We start from the raw sequence: 20,386 nt of genomic DNA, 5'->3' as shown, positions 1-20,386 counted from the left end.
CATACTGGGCTTTAAGCATAGCCGCTTTGCTCCTGCGCACTGGTGAGCCGTGCACGCCGCATGTGCACGGCGCCGCAACGATGCCCCCTCCTTCCCGGCCAAAAAACGCCATAAAAGCACGCCCTCTGCGTGCGTGCGCGTAGGACTGTCATGGCGGTGGCTGGGGTCGAGGGTGGAGAAAGAAGACCACCTGAGGACTGTGCAGGACCCCCGGACTGTGTGGGATCCCCCTTTTAGATTATGTGCCAGAGCCTGCATAGGAGGAGGTGAGCAGCTTCTCAGACCAGCTTCACTGAGCATGTATCCTGGCTTGCATGTAAGTATACACCAGGTATGTCTCTTACTCCCTCTTGTGGCGGAAACCAGGTAAGACATGCAAACTACTCAAAAGAAGATAATCCATATGTGTATACTTTAGTACTGTCTTCACTTACCTTATCCCCGCCGCAGGAACTGCTGAGAACAGACAGATTCGACCTTCACCCATCACGGCGGGTAGCGTTGTGCCAACCTTCAGGGTTCTGGGTTCCTACTCACAGGATCCTCTTCCCTGGACCTGTAGAAGACTCTGCCAGAAAAAAATTTTTGCGCAACCTTATTTTGTGCACCAAAGAGCTGGATCCCAGTGCCCAGTCCGCAAAGAGAGACATTACAGGCAAAACCTTGTTTCTTCTTTCACAAGGCCTGGGTACCATCCATCTTAGGCGTATTCATTGGCCAGAGGTATGGATCTGGTTATATAGCTCCTAGGCCCCCGCAGAGACCATCAAGCAGAGCTTTCTTCTTAGCACATCTTTAACGTGACCAACCGCCCTAGACATTGGCGAAAAAATTGAGGTACTCTCCATATGGGAGGGGTTATATAGGGGAGGAACTCGCCTTGTAATTAGGGTTGCCAGTGTCCAATCACCTGATGGTGACTATCTAACCCACTAAGTAATTATCAAAGTCTGTGTCCCGTGATGTATGAACAAGAAAATATATTTTTGCATGTATTATACTGGAAATCTGTGCGAGTAATAATTAACTACTATTCCTGGCAACCTTCTAAAAATGCTAGTTGTTGGGGGGCGTAGCCGGGATGTAAGAGAGGACAGACCCACCTCCTGTGAGCTCCGCAAGCCTCCTGTACCCTTTCCTGTTCCAGGGCACTTATCGCCCCAACATCGCTCCGCAGCTGCTCTCCGTCATATCCTGATGCCACGGGCATGGTTTTTTATGGCTTCTAAAGCCAAGGTTAAGCCACAAGCGGATCTGCGGCCTCCGCGCTCCACATGAGGCACAGACTCGGGTGCCGCAGCCGCCATTTTGTCAAATCCTGCGGCTTCTCCTCACTCTCCACTGCACGCCACGAGGATGGAGTATCCTGTGGCCACACAGAGCTCCAGCAAGGGCCCCTCTGAGAGAGCGCAATGCCACTTCTACTCCTGAGGCTGGCGCAGAGGCAATTACCAAGCCCATACTGGAGGCCATAACTGCCAGCAAGGCAGAACTAATGGTCAGAATTGACCACCTGGCATCAGAATGCACACTCATCCGCCATGACCTTGATAAAATGAGGGGCCGAATGTCAACTGGAGAGGGTCGCATCTCTGATGTGGAGGACTCTACCACCTCACATATAACCCAGTTATCCGAACTGCGGGATATGGTAGGGGCACTGCAACATAGGGCATATGGCGCAGAAGAACGGCAGCGGAGAAATAATGTGCAGGTGGTGGGGTTCCCTGAAGGGTCTGAAAGTTCTAAGACCACAGCATTTGCTGAACGGTTCTTTAAACAGCTACTGACTCTAGAAAATCTTCCTCCAACTTACATTGTGGAACAAGCTCATCGGGTTCCTATGGGTAATTGCCCACCTGGTGCGCCTCCTAGGCCCTTCCTTGTGCAATTTTTGAACTACCGAGATAGGGACAAGATACTGGCAGAAGCCAGGAAACATCCTGAATTATCATATGAGAATGTGAGAGTGATGATATTCCCTGATTTTTTGGCAGAAACACAGAGAAGACGTCGCTCTTTCACTCATATTCGGAAGCGGTTTAGGGAGAAAGACCTGCAATACAGTATGCTTTACCCCAGCAGGCTCAGAGTGCAGCATAATGGTGCTGTGACGTTCTTCAACACTCCGAGAGAAGCGTGCGACTGGCTGGATGTGGTCCCTTAAAGCTATCTCCGATCCGATTACAGATGTCTACCAAGAATTCTCCTAATCTAACTTTACTCCTTATGACTACCCTTACTTGCTCTACCACCTGGTGTGTGCCTTACCCTTTGGTTCTTGTTTTTCTCCAGGGAACTGGATTAGACCCTCTCTGATTTAAGGAAAGGGGCCCTGTTAACTTTTGCCGTCTGATTTGCGGAGTCTCCCACAGAGGTTCTTTGCAGCAATAACAGAACAGCTGCTACTCGGAAATACAGTTGAACTCCCCCCCCCCCCCGGAAAACTTTTTTTTTGGTCAGGTTTTGGGGTAAAAGCTCTACACTAGACCTGGTTTTCTTTAGTTTTGGTTTCTAGTGAAGCAGCAGAGATATTTTTTTTGTTTTTGGTCTCCCTTTTTAGATTGTCGCAGGTCACTATAGTGACCTGCGTTCTCAGATTCATATTATAAGCTTTGGTTTTTGTTTTGGGTATAAACTATTTCCTGTCTCCCTTCATGCGTTCATGGAGGGTGCTGGGTAATGGTAGGATAAGCACATTGTGCTTGGGTTGTTCATGTGTGATTTATATGTTTTTATTTTCTTCCATTTTTACCTGTTTAAGTGCTAACAATTTTTGGTGCGGCTTTGTGCTGATTATACTGCTTATGAGTTGTCCTTTATTCCTATCCCTGTACCCTGACCCACCACTGTCATATTATTTTATTTTATTTATTTATTTATTTCTGTTACTTATATAGCGCTGTCAATTTATGCAGCGCTTTACATATACATTGTACATTCACATCAGTCCCTACCCTCAAGGAGCTTACAGTCTAAGGTCCCTAACACACATTCATACATACTAGGGACAATTTAGATAGGATCCAATTAACCTACCAGCATGTCTTGGGAGTGTGGGAGGAAACCGGAGTACCCGGAGGAAACCCACACAGGCACAGGGAGAACATGCAAACTCCAAGCGGGTAGTGTCATGGTTGGGATTCGAACCAGCAACCATTCTTACTGCTAGGCGAAAGTGCTATCCACTACACCACTGTATTATAATTATGACTACCTGTAACGTTAACTCCTTTGCTGTGCTATCATTGAACGTAGGGGCCTCAACTCCAGGTTCAAAAGAGCCCTTTTGTTTCAATATCTGAAATCCCACTCACCCCAATTAACCTTTTACAGGAGTCTCACCTCATGGACAGTAAAATCCTAACATTAAAAAAGCTGTGGATACAAAAGGAATTCCATGCCAACTACTCCACATTTGTCAGAGGGGTTTCAGTTCTAGTGCATAAAAATTTTCCATGTCTGATTGAAGAGATACGTATGATCCCCAGGGTAAATTTGTGGTATTAGTTTTCACATTATGGTCTCAAAGATATATAGTGGTTAATATGTATGTTCCTCCCCCTTTCTCGCCTACTGTTTTATATGCTGTTCTAGAAAGGATCACCCCCTTTTGCCCTGCAAAAAATGCTGGTTATGGGAGATTTTAAAGCTACAATGTCGCCTGACCTAGATAGACCCACCCCCTCCAAAAACTACTCTACAGATCTCTATGCCTGGGCCCAGGCGGCGGGTCTCACCGAGATTTGGAGGTGGAAACATCCCGATACCAGGTCCTACTCCTGTTTTTCAGCCTCATATAAAACTGCATCTATTTAGCCTTTTCCAATCCTTCGCTTCTTGCAGATGTAATTGAGGCGTCATACTTGCCAGGTGGCTTATCTGACCATTGCCCTGTAGCTATAGTGCTTCGTTACCCTGCCTTTCATAATGCAGCACCTTGGCGGTTAGGTTCACAATGGGTCTCCCATCCAGATCTTGAAGACAAAGTTCTGCATTTATTGACTGAATTTTGGGAGCATAATACAGGGTCCTCATCTCTGGAAACAACCTGGGATGCCTTTAAGGCTTACAAGAGGGGGCAATATATTTCTTCCACTGCTGCTATCAAAAAGGAACAGCTGGCCACAACTCTGTCTTTGCGACAGTTAGTAACTGACCGCCCCTCAAATTATAATTCAGACCCTACCATAGACAGTTTTGATTGACTGAAGGCTGCTCAAAGAAAATTGCAACTTCATCTGACGGAGGCCACCAGACTTGAGGTGTATCATAATAAACGGCCGCTTATTAGCCATGATGGCCCAACACGACCGACCACTCACGCTCATATCTGAAATTACTACCCCTAATGGCGAGACAGTGACCTCTCCTTCAGACACCCTAGACACTTTCCAGGGGTTTTATGAGACATTATATGCCTCTGCTCTACCTTTCCGATATTTGGCCCGGTGCTTTGCAGGATCTGTTCCCTTGGCGCTTGGGAGGCGCTGGTGCAGTCCTTTATGGCCTTGAAGGTCCTAAAATGCAATCCAGTCTTTTCTCTCTGGAAAGGCACCAAGCCCGTATGGTCTCCCAATTGATTTTTATAGGGCACATGGCGAAATCTTGGCACCACTCTTGGCCTCCCTCTACACGCAATGCGGAAGGAAAGTTACCCACATCTATGTATCATGCTTACTTGACCCTCATACATAAATCCCCTAAGGATCCTAAATCCTGTTCATCCTACAGGCCCATTGCTCTGTTGAACGATTTTAAAATCCTCACAAAACTTCTTGCCCTTAGACTGTATCCAATATTATCCTCCATGCTAGATTCAGACCAAATGGGTTTCATGCCTCGTAGAGCCACGAATATCAATCTCCGTAGATTGTACACCAACATACATGCTCAACACCTCACACAGGTTCGCGAACAGTGGCCTCTCTGGACATAGAGAAGGCCTTTAATACAATTGAGTGGCCCTTTCTATGGGAAACACTGTGCAGAATGGCGTTCCCTATGGTCTTTATAAAATGGCTCCAGGTGATTTATAGTTGCCCCACTTCCTCGATACACCTGGATGGTGGTTTATCTCTCCCCTTTTGGCTGTACAGGGGAACTAGACAGGGCTGCCCTCTCTCTCTCGCATTGTTTGCCTTGGCCATTGAACCGGTGACTGAGGCTTTACGCACCTCTCCACTTATTAGGTCTTTGCATTGGCTTGCTGGAGGAGAGGGTCACCCTGTACGCGGATGACATGCTGCTCTTTTTTAATGATGCGGGACCTTCGTTACAGGGAGCCCTACAAATTTTAGACTCCTTCGCTACCTTCACAGGACTTAAGGTTAACTGGTCCAAATCTCTATTATTTTTGGTTGACCAGGCAGCTAAGACAACAACCCCCCCAGATACCCCCTTACAGTTAGTGGACACCTTCAAATATTTGGGAGTTCTGATTTTTTTCCAGGCCTTACTAAATTTAGTCCCAGTTTTACTCGAGGTTAAGGCCAAACTAAAAGCATGGAAGAACCTACCATTGTCTCTGTGGGGATGCATCAATCTGATTAAAATGAAAATTATCCCCAAGCTCACATACTTATTTCGGCATTCTCCACAATGGTTACCCAAGTCCTTCTTTACAAAACTTAACCAAATTTTCTCATCCTTTCTTTGGGGTCCCAAGCTGACCAGATATAAGCTTAGAACCTTGATGTGGCCATGTACGCAGGGTGGTATGGTATTTCCTGATTGCTATAAATATTTTTTTGGCTACCCAATTAGTGACTGTAGCCTGGTGGCTGAGTCCCAATGCTAGAGGCTGCAGTGGTTGGGTCATCGGAGGAACTTAAATTCTTGGCCTACAGAGGACCAAGAGCCCCTTATGACTAGGGATGGGCTTTATGTTCGGGTCGAACATGAGTTCGACTCGAACATCGGCTGTTCGCCCGTGCGCCGAATAGCAAACAATTTGGGGTGTTTGCGGCAAATTTGAAAGCCGTGGAACACCCTTTAAAAGTTTATGGGAGAAATCAAAAGTGCTAATTTTAAAGGTTAATATGCAAGTTATTGTCATAAAAAGTGTTTGGGGACCTGGGTCCTGCCCCAGGGGACATGTATCAATGCAAAAAAAGTTTCAAAAACAGCCGTTTTTTTCGAGAGCAGTGATTTTAATAATGCTTAAAGTGAAACAATAAAAGTGAAATATTCCTTTAAATTTCGTACCTGGGGGGTGTCTATAGTATGCCTGTAAAATTGCGCATGTTTACCATGTTTAGAACAGTCTGACAGCAAAATTACATTTCTAAAGGAAAAAAAGTCATTTAAATCTACTCGTGGATATAATGAATTGTCGGCCCGGCAATACACATAAAAGTTCATTGATAAAAACGGCATGGGACTCCCCGATAGGGGAACCCCGTGCCAAAATTAAAAAAAAAAATGGCATGGGGTCCCCCCCAAGAATCCATACCAGACCCTTATACGAGCACGCAACGCACGGGGTCTTCCCTATGGATTTTCCATGTTGTCAGAGAGGGGCGAGGTCACCCATTAAAGGGGTGACCCCGCCCCTTTTGACAACACGGGAAAAGCCACAGGGAAGTCCCCGTGCGCCAGAGGGGGCGGGGTCACTGGGTGGCCCTGCCCTCCGTTATATAAAAGCTGTCACCTGAACAGAAGCGTCACACAGCGGGAGACTCCCATTGAGGCGGATTGGAGGACGAAGCAGAGAAGAAGGAGCCGGAGGAAAATGCCGGACGAGAAGACCGGAGGAAGAAGCGGGGGAAGAAAAAGATGGAGAAAGAAGAAGAACACCGAAGGAAGACCAGAAGAAGATGGAAGAAGAAGCAGGGAAAGAAGAAGACATTAATAAAGGAATTGTCAAAAACCGTCTATTGTCTTTTTTTAACATTTTTGACACTTTTTTTGTGAAATGGTAGGGGTACATTTGTACCCCATTACCAGTTCACACGGGGGGCGGGATCTGGGGGTCCCCTTGTTAAAGGGGGCTTCCAGATTCCAATAAGCCCCCTGCCCACAGACCCCCACAACCACCGGGCAAGGGTTGTGGGGATGAGGCCCTTCTCCCCATCAACATGGGGGCAAGGTGCTTTGGGGGGAAACCCCAAAGCACCCTCCCAATGTTTGAGGGCATGTGGCCTGGTACGGTTCAGGAGGGGGGGGGCTCTCTCGTCCTCCCCTCTTTTCCTGCGGCCTGTAAGGTTGCGTGCTTGGATAAGGGTCTGGTATGGATTTTTGGGGGGGCCCCACACTATTTTTTTTTAAATTTTGGCGCGGGGTTCCCCTTAAAATCCATACCAGATCTGAAGGGTCTGGTATGGATCTTGAGGGGGACCCCCACGCCATTTTTTAAAAAAATTTGGAGCGGGGTTCCCCTTAATATCCATACCAGACCTGAAGTGCCTGGTATGGCATTTGGGGGGACCCCCACGCATTTTTTTTTTTTTTGGTTCAGGGTTCCTCTGTGGGGGAATCCCATGCCGTTTTTATCAATGAACTTTTATGTGTATTGCCGGACCGACAATTCATTTTAGCCGTGAGTAGTTTTAAATGACTTTATTTCCTTTAGAAATGTCATTTTGCTGTCAGACTGTTCTAAACACGGGAAACATGCGCCACTTTACAGGCATACTATAGACACCCCCCAGGTATGAAATTTAAAGGAATATTACAATTTTATTGTTTCACTTTAAGGATTATTAAAATCACTGCTCCTGAAAAAACAGCCCTTTTTAAAACTTTTTTTTGCATTCATATATGTCACCTGGGGCAGGACCCAGGTCCCCAAACACTTTTTAAGACAATTTCATGCATATAAGCCTTTAAAATTAGCACTTTTGATTTTACATGTTCGTGTCCCATAGACTTAAACGGTGTTCGCGTGTTCAAACAAATTTTTGCCTGTTCGCATGTTCTGGTGCGAACCGAACGGGGGGTGTTTGGCCCATCCCTACTTATGACCTGACCCCTTCCATGTATACCACCCTGTGGGTTTAGAGAGCAGGCTAGCTGTTGAGGGCTATAAAAAAACAGAGGTCTCCCCCAACGCACCAATTTGGCTGAATCCCAATCTATCACACATTTACAAGATGTCTGACCCATATGCTTGGACCAAATATGGTATTAAATGAATCTCGCAAATAGTATCACACCAGTCCTTAGTCCCCTTATCTCAGCTTTCCTCTGCCTATAATCTCCCTACCTTTTGTCATTTTCGTTATTTGCAACTTGCCTATGCCTTTGCTGTACAATATCCACATTCCTCCTGCATGGTTGTCCAGTTGGGGCTGGAACGAATGCTCCAACCGGAGTGTGGTGAGAAGCCCACTTTGCATTTATATTCCCATTTAATTTAATAATAATAATAATAATAATAGTCACTGCTGCCTCTTGAGGGGCTTTGGATTCGCCGGCAAGGTGACATTCCTGCACTGGATAATGATGACTGGGATGATGTTTGGGATTTACCCTTCAGGTCTTTAGTCTCAATACGTGACAGACTTGTGCAATTTAAAATTGTACATAGAGCATATTTCACGCCTCATAGGCTCCATATGATGAATGGAGATATTTTGCCGGCATGCTGGCAGTGTGGTGCTTCGCCGGGAGATTTTTCGCAAATCTTTTGGCACTGTCCCAGGGTCAGAAAATACTGGCAAGAGGTTCTAGCTCTGATAGATCTGGTCGCCTCAACCTCGATTCAGCCATCATTGGAAGTATGTTTATTGGGGCTAATAGAAAATATAGTGCCGACTGTTGCCAAGAGAACACTGATAGGGCTGCTTCTTTTTTATGCCAGGAAAAATATAGCCATGCAATGGAAGAAACCCTCCGCCCCGTCTTTAGCTCAGTGGAAAGGATTAGTTAATGACAGTCTTCCCTTATGCAAAGATACATATGCGAACAGGGGCTGTACCACGAAATATGACAAGGTATGGCGTACATGGCTATCTGAACCCTCGACAGCCTAACTAATGAAGTGAGTCACTACCTTTCTTAACGGATTCTATGTACTAGAATGATTATATATACTCAAGGCTTTTTTTCTCAAACAATAGGTGCTGGAACTTAACCACGACCCCACAAAAACCCCTCCCCCTACACACACCCTCCAAATTATATCAAATAGTGGGTGTGTTCAGTCAAATTTCACGAAAACAGTAGGAGGGTCTTAGAGGGGCATTAAATACCAGGATTGCATTACATACAGAGTGCAGAGCTGTCACTTGTAAACACAGAAACCAGACTTCTGTGCTTACAAGTGATTGTGGTGAGCAGGCACCAAAGGGTCTGAGCCAGAGGTGGTGGAACTGAGTTCCACCAAGTTCTCTCCTGAAAAAAAGCCCTGTGTATATGTGGGCAAAATGTTTCTTATTCCAAATATATAATTGTCAGAGGGCATTATGTATTATAGCAATGAGCAGCACCACCTCAAATATGGGGTACATCCGCCGTCTTCATACTTACTTCCTGCTGTATTCTTTTGCAAGATTATGAGTAGACCCCCCTGAATAGATGTTCTGCAAATCTTTTGTTAAGCACTTTGTGTTTCTTTGCTTGTGTTTGTGTTAAAAACTGCAATAAACAGATTTTTTAAAAAAATGCTAGTTGTCCTGCTGCTTATGACTTGGAACATACATGCAAAACAGGAAAGTCAGAACACCCAATCTGCAGAACTTTTCCAAGCTAGTGAATAAATGTACTGAATGCTTTGAATCAGCATGATAGCAGGGTAAGAGCCAGCATTTTCAAAGAAATGAGTCAGCCATGGCAGATCTTTATACTTCCCCAGTAGGAATTTCCTTTAAAGTGAACATAACCTTTCTAAATTGACAACAGCGCTGAAGCATAGGTACCTAGTGCCGCCTGCAGGTAACTACCCTAATCTTCAAAACAATCTCTTTGACACTGTGTACCTGCCTGGATCCTAGTCCTAAAACTGTATTCTGGGCTAACTTCTGCCCAAAATGAAAGTGTAAGTTCACCTTTTCACAAAAAATTAAAAACTAAAATAAAATACCCTACACCCTCCTCACCCTCTGGTCCCAGCTGCATTTTTTTACCTGTCAAATGGCAGCAGTTCAATACCAGTAGCTGCTAAAGCCAATACTTAGTCTGTCAATAGGCATAGTTTATTTATTTATTTATGGCTAGAACAGGAAATGGTTAAAACCAACGTTTTTTTTTCTCTCCTTGTAATCCCTTCGGGGTAATACCCCTCAACTTTAGCTTATATCCCAAAAGTGAAGGGAAATGCTATCTTAAACTGTTGATTGTGGAACGTGTATTCCAATTGGAAGATTTGAACCAGTGAAAGTTGTAAAATATTGTATTTCCGCCATTTTCTGCCCTATTAACAGTGATTAAATGGAAAAATAGAGACAGTAAATCTATTGATTGTGGGCAACTACAATAATAAAAAAAAAATTGTGTTTCTAATGTCGCGTACACACAGCCGGACTTCCCGACAGAAAAAGTCCGATGGGAGCTTTTGGTCGGACATTCCGACCATGTGTATGCCCCATCGAACTTTTTCTGTCAGCATTTCCGACGGACTTAGATATAGAACATGTTCTAAATCTTTCCGTCGGAAATGCCGATGGAGTTTAGCCCGTTGGCAAGTCCGCTCGTGTGTATGCGGCATAACTCTTTCCTACTTTCCTAGTTAAAAAAACAAACCCTCCTAGTTAGCATTACAATAAACACAGCAATATAGAAATATGAGATCAAAGAGCATAAAATCAGTACAATAGGCTATGAGGTCATATAATCTGCTTACTTTAGAGGAGCAAAATTCAGAACATATTTCTGTGGTTAGATTGAGAATAGAGGCAGGGAATATCTGTGTCCCATTTTCTGGGGTTCTGTAACATCCTCTGTAGGTAACATTCATCCCTGCAGAGACAAGAAATAGAAAAACAATTGAAAAATAATGTATATTTATAGACCTTAATATATTAACAGTATGTGACAACTGTTCAAAGTTCAAACTGTTAAAACAAATACCACTGCACCATTGCAGCCTTCCCCTTTGCAAACTTTTAAAAGCTTTTTTTTTAAAAAAAATTACCTTTTTTTTCTTCCTTCCACCCCGCTCCCTGTCTGCATTTTCATCTAGCCTAGCATGATGTGTACACTGAGAGGAGGAAGAACCTGGCAGAACATCATCAGGGGACTAGCTGCAAGAACCCAGAAAAAAACAGCCAGCTTCTGATGAGGAAAATGTGGGGTGCCACAGCATTAACTGGATTGTTAATATTGCTGCTGTTTATTCCTCATTTTCTACAACACTGATTTTAAAAGCATTAAAATAAGTAGAACAACAAGTATAATGGTGAGATCATGATTAGAATAGTATTATATATGGTAACTAGTAAGGGCCGGTGAAAAATAAAATTGGATTATTTTATGTGGTTAATACATGTTATCCTATTTTATATATTAGTACTCTTTTTTTTTAAAACAAGACTTTTTTTACCAAATCTGCATGCAGACCAACCTGTCTAGCAAAAGTGATGTTTTTCTTTAGCATTTTAACAATTTATTTAGAACATTTCTAGGTTCTAAACATTTTTTTACTTTTTTTACTTTGTTGTTGGTGTCCCATTGGGGAGACCTCCTTTCACTTCCTGTCCCATAGCCAGAACAGGAAGTAAGAGGAAATCTCTTTAAAGTGAGATCTCTGGTAGTCATTAGGGTCACTAGACTTAGTGTCTTTATTGGAACATTTCCCTTCTTTTACTGTTCTGGAGACTACCCAAAGTTTGAATTTTCTTTCGATGACACAGACAGCAATACAAATCAGACAGGTGTTCTAATCCCTTTCCACTCTATATAAAGCTGAAAGTTCTGTTAAACTTTAAACCATGTACATAAAAGGCAAGTCTTGTAAGTACTTGCTCTAAAGCATAGCGTGTTTTTTTTCAGAAATAAAATTTGCTTTGAATAATTTGTGTATGCTGGGAAAAATAAAAAACACTTCCATCCCCCTCTAAACCATATACCAGCTAGTTTATTAAAAAAATAAATAAATAAAAACATTTTTATATTGACCAAATTCTGCCACAACTGATTGATCCAGTGCAGATAAACTGGTGCCAGTTTTCAGAGTATACTGCCACCCAACAGCCAATAGGAAGTGTCGACATTACCTAGGCAGTGATGCAGACACTCGGAGGACATTTTTACACTTCAGGTAAAAGACTTGGGATCCACCACATTATGGACTACAGATTTAAGTAAGTATTTCAGATATTTGAATTAGTTCTTTCTTTAAAAACTAACCTAGCAATTTGTTAGAGGGGGTGGGGATGCCAAGGATTTAGCTTTAATAATAATGATGCAATTAATATTAATAATAACAATATGAAGTAATATTTTAATGAGACCCTGTTACCATGTTAAAAACTGGCAGTAAATTAAAAAAATATATATTTTTAAATCCTAATTGCAGTGTTATTCAATCATAATTTTTATTTACTTGTAAAGTGTCTTTAACCACTTCGGCTCAAGAGCAAAATTTTTTATTTGTCGCATACATGTAATAATCTTACTTTTTGGCAATATAATTACTTAAACTCCCAGAACATTATATATTTTCTGAAAGCAGAGGCCCTGTAGAATGTGAAAAAAGTGATAGTAGCAATTTTTTGTGACAGAATATTTGCAAAATTGTCTTTTAAATGCAAATTTTTAGGAAAAAATATAAAAAAATAAATGTTTGTGCAAAAACACACCATATAATACCCATTGTTGGTTAAAATATATAAGATGAGGTTGCATTAAGTAAATATATACCAAATATTCCATGTCTTAAAATTGCGTGCGCCTGCAAGATCATCAAAAACTATGGTGTCCAAAAATCTCCATAGGTGACGCATTAAAATCCTTTACAGCTCATCGGTGTAGATTTAACTAGGAGCTCTTATGCCCACATGTGGTACGACCACGGTTTATATACGCGTGCACACCCTGGGCTTGCGTTTAGGGGTTTCAGCAATTTTTTTTTTATTTGAATATATTTTATTATAATTTTATTTTTTTTACTTTATTTTATTTTTTTATTTTTTTTTACTTGATTGCTATCACAAAGTTAATAAATCCCTATGTGATAGCACTGGGAAGGTGACATGGGCTCCTTATGGAAACACTAGGGGTCTAATAAACCCCCAATGTCTCCCCTGACCTTCACACCATTTAACCAAGCACAGATCGGCTTGGTTGGATGTGTCCCCTGGCTGTACTGTCCAGGAAATGGTGCATCTGATACTTCCGGTTTCATTGTTTGCATGTGAGATCGAGGAATGGATTTGCCTCGGTCTCACTGCAATCTCTCTACCCTAGCCAGCGGTTGTGTTTCTGGGCTCTGGCAAACACAGGAGAGCCCGGGAACCACAAGGAGTAGGGGGGTTCGCCGGTAGGAGGGGGGGAGTCACTGCACTGCCAGCTCTGTGAAAGTGATCGGTAGATAAGGAGCAACTGGATCACTTTCACTTTGAAGCTGGGAGATGACTGAAGAAAACCCACACAAGCTGATGGCTGCTGTTGCAGCCATCAGGTTGCAAGTAAAGGTTCACTCTTCGGACTTATGTAGTACATCCAAAGAACGGAACTGATATCTGTCATCATAAGTGTGCACAGCCTTTTGCATTAGGGTGTGCACCTCAAAGCTCAAACGCATGTGTCTGTGTGTGTGCATATACTGACGGTGTCAGTAGAGCAGTGGACAGTGTCAGTAGAGCACAGGATGGTGTCAATAGGACAGTGAATGGTGTTAGTAGGGCAGTGGATGGTGTCAGTAAAGTAGTGGATGGTGTCAGTAGGGCAGTGGACGGTATCAAAAGAAAAGAGGATGGTGTCAGTAGGACAGTGGACGATGTCAGTAGGGCAGTGGATGGTGTCAGTATGGCAGTGGACAGTGTCGTCAGTAGAGCAGTGAATGGTGTCAGTAGGATAGTGGACGGTGTCAGTAGCACAGAGGATGCTGTCAGTAGGGCAGTAGATGGGGTCAGTAGCACAGAGGATGCTGTCAGTAGGGCAGTGGATGGTGTCAGTAGGGCAGTAGATGGTGTCAGTAGGGCAGTGGACGGTGTCAGTAGGGCAGTGGACGGAGTCAGTTGGGCAGTGGACGGTGTCAGTAGCACAGAGGATGGTGTCAGTAGGGCAGTAGATGGTGTAAGTAGGGCAGTAGATGGTGTCAGTAGGGCAGTGGACGGTGTCAGTAGGGCAGTGGACGGTGTCAGTAGGGCAGTGGATGGTGTCAGTAGGGCAGTGGACGGTGTCAGTAGGGCAGTGGATGGTGTCAGTAGGGCAGTGGACGGTGTCAGTAGGGCAGTGGACGGTGTCAGTAGGGCAGTGGAAGGTGTCAGTAGGGCAGTGGACGGTGTCAGTAGGGCAGTGGATGGTGTCAGTAGGGCAGTGGACGGTGTCAGTAGGGCAGTGGACGGTGTCAGTAGGGCAGTGGACGGTGTCAGTAGGGCAGTGGATGGTGTCAGTAGGGCAGTGGATAGTGTCAGTAGGGCAGTGGACGGAGTCACTTGGGCAGTGGACGGTTTCAGTAGGGCAGTGGACAGTATCAGTTTTTATTTGTATTCTTTTATTCTTCTTTATCTTTCATTCTTTTATTTTTTATTATTTTTTACAATTTTATTCTTTTTTACAATTTTTTATAGAAGCCCCGTTAGGAGGCTATGGTGAAAAATCAGGGGTTTAAACAGGGGAAATCTGTGCCACACAGGGTGATAAGGGTGTGCCTGTCTGTCATGAGGTAAATACAGAAATTTGGAAAATAATGTGTAGAGATTTTCTTTCATAGGCTGCAATTATAATTCTCAGGCTGCAGATTATACTATGAGCATATTTGTATTTAGTAAATTAAAAAGTAATAGCATTAAAAAACTGATACATAAAGTTTTCAAACCTAAGAAAACAGTAACATCCAAACTGTAAATAAACCTGTTTCATCAATATTATTAGGAAATAATATCGCACTTTTATCAAACACAACAAACTTTTTCAGAGCCAACTTTCATTAGTTTCTACTTCTTTTAAAAAAAAACATTCCTGGGAAGAATGCCAATAGTTTATGTGAATCCTGATGCTCATAATCTGGGCATATGTACCTGAAGTAAATAATTTTAGCTGGTCTACTGTAACAAACCACAGTTTTCTTCTGCAAGAAAATGTAAGACGACAGAGAAAGGCCCAGGGGCTTGCTACATGTTTCCATCCCAGTAACAATGCCCTCAGGGAAACACATGGCATTAAAATAATAATGTAAAAAATGCTGTCATTTAGTTGTAAGTTGTTTGCCTTTTTTTAAGTTTTTTTTTTTTTTCTTTGGATGCAGGGCTAGCTTTATTAGCAATTAAAACAAACTTTTTTTGTTGTGATATATCATTAGAGGTTCAGATGTCATCTGTTGTCAAAATAGGCAGAAAAATAAACACGGATTCTCCCCACCCTACTTTCTATATTGATTTTTCTTCTGATGTGCATTGAAGCAGAAAATATTGAGGCTTCAAAGAAACAAAGCATTAACTATTTTAATGCTTGGCTTGTACTGGAATGGGAAATAGACCGATTCTACAGAAAACTGTATATTTGACATAGGAAGAGTTCTACAATATTTATATTTTTACAAAAAGCTTCCAGTTTCTGCAGTAAATATTGGAAACCATGGCAGGAAATAATTCAACAGTTTTAGAAGCAGCTACTGACAGCTAATTTGTGCCAGCTCAGACAAGCTAGTTCATAATGCCTCTGCAGGACACGAGTCATCATATGGACACCTGATGTAGAATGACAGCATCCAGGATACTTAGAACTCTGATTGTTAATAAGCAATGTTCAATAGACTGGAGAGAGACAGGCGCTGTCAATCTACTGACCATCTGGAGTCCTGAGATGTCAATGACAACACAAACTCCCATACAAGCATTTTACCATTGGATTTATTAACATAATGTCACTTACACCATGCTTAAGTTAACATTCACTTTGCTAAGTAAATAGCCTCTGCTCCTATAGTAAAGCACCACCACCATCTTCAGTGCCACCAACCAGACATAATAAAATTACAGTGCACTGATGAAATCCTTGAGAAACCATATCACAAACTACTGGAATAAGGGAGTCCATGCATAAATTAAGCCAAGATGAGACAATCTCCCTATTAAAAGTGATTCCAGAAAGGTAATTGGGAAAATGATCATGTGGAAGAATCTCTGATCATATCTAGGCATTCTAGCTTGCAGACATGTTAAGCCCCATAACACATGGGCTGAATGTCGGGGGCGACATCGGCCGGTTTAATAAAAAACGTCCGTCTTTCGGCCCCTGTGTATGGCACCCTGTCGGACAGAAGTCGGCCGTTTGGCCGGCTTCTGTCAGATGAGCATGCTGGAAAACCAGCAGCTGACCACCTCCTAATCAGCACTCTCAGCTAATGGCGGAGAGCGCTGATTGGAGTGTTCTGGCGGGGGGCCATCCCAGATCGTTAGTACAGTGGCTCCGGAGTTTACTCGTTTTTTTTTCTAAACTGAACTAAAAAAAACTAGTAGTGTGTACCAGGCATTAGTCTGTAGACTATTTATGGCCAGTATGACTACAGATAGGCTCAATGCAAACAAAGCAATAATTACAATGGCCTGGGCAAGTGAAGACACAAAAAAGTAGACAAAGGTAAGCAGTTATCTATGCAAAGTTGTTTTCTCTCCCACAATATATCTAAAGAACATTTGTAAACCTTAGGCATCATGCATACTGGAGGTTTTGCTAACTCTCCAAGACCCCTTTTCTCCTGGCAGCAGATTTTTGACAGGAAAAACGTTTTATGCTTGCAAACTCATGTAACACATTTAGGTAAATTTAGGAGCGTCAAGTGCTAGGTGTTAATTTAATTGGCCAGAATAATTATTTTTTACCTTTAAGTTGATTATCGTGGTCATCAGGTACTACTGTTCAGTTTTAGTATACCTGGTAGTATACCTGCTCAAGAAAAGACTGTATTTTGGCTTCATCGTCTCCTCATGTAGGGCTGCCATGCCATTGTACACAATTTTGTATTGTATTATCTGCTACTCTATAATACACATTTGTTTTAGCTTGAATTGGATTACCACTGATATCCAATTTGGAATTTCTAAGTTTCAGTGTGTCACAACATTTTCAAAAGCTCAGCTGATTCAAAGCTGATTGAATTTTTGAGAGGTTTACTTATTGCTCCCTAAAAGTGCATCCTCCCTTGTGAAGTGCAGCACTGTGAAGGTTCTAGCTTGGCCCCCTGGTCATACACCAGATACCAGACCCTAGGCTCATGGCTAGGTTGCATTTTGGATGAATTGGCTCCAGTAGGTCAAGTTGTTTTAAGACATGCGTCTAGGATAAGTTAAAACTAGAATGTTTTTTGTTAGGTAATAGGGCAATGGTAGAAATAGCTGTTTATAGCAATTTTATTTTGCCAGTTTTCATTACTTAAAATGGTTGTAACGGAAGAAAGTGTTTTATCTTACTGCAGTCTATGCAGTAAGATAAAAATCCTTCTGTGTATAGCAGCCCCCCTCAGCCCCCTAATACTTACCTGAGCCCCCTCTCTACCCAGCGATGTCCACGAGTGTCTCCTTCCTGATTGGCTGAGAAACAGCAGTGGCGCCATTGGCTCCCGCTGCTGTCAATCAAAGTCAGCTAGCTGATCAGGGGAGAGAGGGGGCGAGGCCAGGTTGGGGCTCCGTGTCTGAATGTATACAGGGAGCTGTGACTCAGCTCGGGTGCCCCCATAGCAAGCTACTTACTGAGGGGGCACTGAACAGGAGGGAGGAGGGTGGATCACAGAAGAGGGACCCATGAAGCGGAGGATCCTGGCTGCTCTGTGCAAAACCACTACGCAGAGCAGGTCAGTATGACATGTTTGTTATTTTTATAAGAAAAAAAATGGGACTTTACAATCACTTGAAATTTTAGTGAAAATAAAGAGATTGTGTTCTGAAGAGCATTCTGCTAGCTAGAACAACAGAAAACAACAAAGAAATATGTCCTTGAAACATATGTCTACGTAAGTGGTCTGAACCCTGGGGTTTGGGTGTCAATCATTTTTCTTTATTTGAAAAGCTTGTCCTGGGAATACGGAGAACATAATAATAAAACTGGATTTTACTTAACTGTGACCAGGGCTGGTTGTATACTTACCACCCCCCTAAGTCTATTGTATTGTTCCACTCCAACCTCCGACCTTATTAGAATGGCTAGACTTAGTATGAGTCTAATAATATCAAATGTCAAAGCTACACAATACACATTAAGGCTGGAAGAAAAAAAAGGCATTTTGTCCACCCTGTATAGTAAATCTAAAGTTAGAAATAAGTTATCCTGGTCCTTAAGTGGCTCAGTTTCCGCTGTGGGTAACCACAGTTTGGGAACTGTAACTACACAGTGCGGCCATACCACCCAGACCATGGGGTTGGCTATGTATAAATCTGGTCCTAAATGTAACATATGAATGTAATTTCCCACAAGTCATTTCTCATAAAGAAAACTGGTATTCTGCTTGCTAACATTAGAAATAAGCTGCAGTCTCCCCAAACCCTTTTACATTTTTTTAGCTTATTATTTACTTTCTATGTAAACCCATTCTGCACTGCACTGATGAGCCTCAAGGGTAGTCTCCATTTTAGCACCATGTATGTCACACTCTAAACTCCTAGGGGGTAAAGCAAGGGATGCAATATATTCCTTCAAAGAGAAAATATCACTTTCCAGCAGTCATTACCCACTGAACAAGAGTTGTTTATTTGTATACTGCCACAGGAGAGTAGCTGAAAATGTTCTCTGACTCTGTTCATTGTATCAGGAAAATGGGCCACAATGTTCCTTTATCTCTAGTCTGGCTATGTGCTGTCTGAGCAACCGCTTTAATATAAAACATTGCATGATGAATTAGAACAATCCATGTCAAAAATAATGAAAATATGCATATAAAAATAATGAAAAGTGTAAGCCAAAGCAAAAAATAATGGCATAATAGCAACAGTATAAAAAATATAGCTATAAAATTAAAATTTACATATCGCCTAAGGACAGTTAAGTAGCAAAAACAGACTTTCCGGTATGAGTTTCTTAATTACATGGTAGGTTATATTGGATGTAAGCATAATTTGGTTGTCTTTAGGCTGAAAATAGAAAGGGGGTACCATAAATGGTAACGAAAATGGAATATTGTATCTCTATTTCTTTTGTACAGACATAAAATCTGTCATTACATGTTTTTTCATCAAGTGATTTTATAGATGACAAGTTTCATTCATGCAGGACAAGCTATAATAAACATAAAATTAACTATATTCAATTTATCAATTACTATTTATACTACTTCAACCATTTGTAAAACATTTCTATTAATGTCTAGCCCATTTTTTGATTCTTTATGAATTATTTTATTAATTAAAGTGTATGTCCAGCCAAATCTTTTATTTTTAGTGATGAAAAGAGGGGGAAAGGATTAGGTTGGGTAAATACTACCCTTTACTTTTTGCTCTGGTAACAAAAGGTAACAACAGTTTAAAGAGCAAGTAAACCCTGACAGGTTTTACTTCCTTTCTTTTACCCTGCAAAGTAAAAGCAAAATGTGCTAGCATGCATCACATACTAGCACATTATGTGACACTTACCTGCAAACGAAGCCCGCGCTGTCCCTGCAGCAGGCCACATCCATCTTTGCCCATCTTCCTTCAGGGGCTGCTTCTGGCTCTGTGACTGGCCAGAGTCACATGACGTTGCTCCCGCACATGCGCGCAGGAGCGGTCGGTCACAGCACTCGCTATTGAAGAAATGGTACAGGTGGCCTATTTACAGTACCTATAAGTAAGCCGTTATTATAGGCTTACCTATAGGTACAACTTACCAATGGAGGTTTACAACCTCTTTAAACAGACAGGAAGTGAAGGGAAATCTGCAACAAAAACACAGGATTTTTTTTTTTTGCAAATTAGGGAGTGGCTAGAACCCATCAACATTTTTATTGCTGCCTGTAAGCTTTTCATGGATTTTACTTCACTTCTGGTCTGATGGAACTACTGAAATCTCCCTACTGAAGCCCCACACAATGGTAAAATCTGACAGGTGTTCTAATCCTTCCAAGATCTATCTAAAACTAAAACAGCCATTTTAGCTGCACTTCCATTTATTTATTTAATTCACACTTTGTTAATTTTGTTCATTTATTTCCTGAATTTATATAGAACTGACAAATTATGTAGCATTTTGCAATGCAGATATAATCATCAAATCAATCCTTGCCCCAGATATTCCTGGTTATGTCCTTAACAAACTCACATAGCCTAACAGAGGCAGTGTAGTTAGAAGTTTATAATTCTTCCATATTGTTTTT

General features: G+C 42.2%; 1 protein-coding gene across 1 annotated transcript in view; it reads right to left on the bottom strand.

Moving 5' to 3' along the window:
• Nucleotides 1–20,386, bottom strand: part of WSCD1 (WSC domain containing 1) — a 348,299-nt gene that overhangs the window by 132,452 nt on the left and 195,461 nt on the right. Inside the window, exon 5 of the mRNA XM_073616736.1 lies at nt 10,784–10,899. Coding sequence (XP_073472837.1) covers nt 10,784–10,899 — 116 coding nt within the window. The remainder of the gene's footprint in view (nt 1–10,783; nt 10,900–20,386) is intronic.

This window comes from Aquarana catesbeiana, linkage group LG02 (assembly GCF_042186555.1).
Source record: "Aquarana catesbeiana isolate 2022-GZ linkage group LG02, ASM4218655v1, whole genome shotgun sequence".
Lineage (NCBI taxonomy): Eukaryota > Metazoa > Chordata > Amphibia > Anura > Ranidae > Aquarana > Aquarana catesbeiana.
The sequence above is the reverse complement of the archived record's forward strand: the minus strand, read 5'-3'. Positions and strand labels throughout refer to the sequence as shown.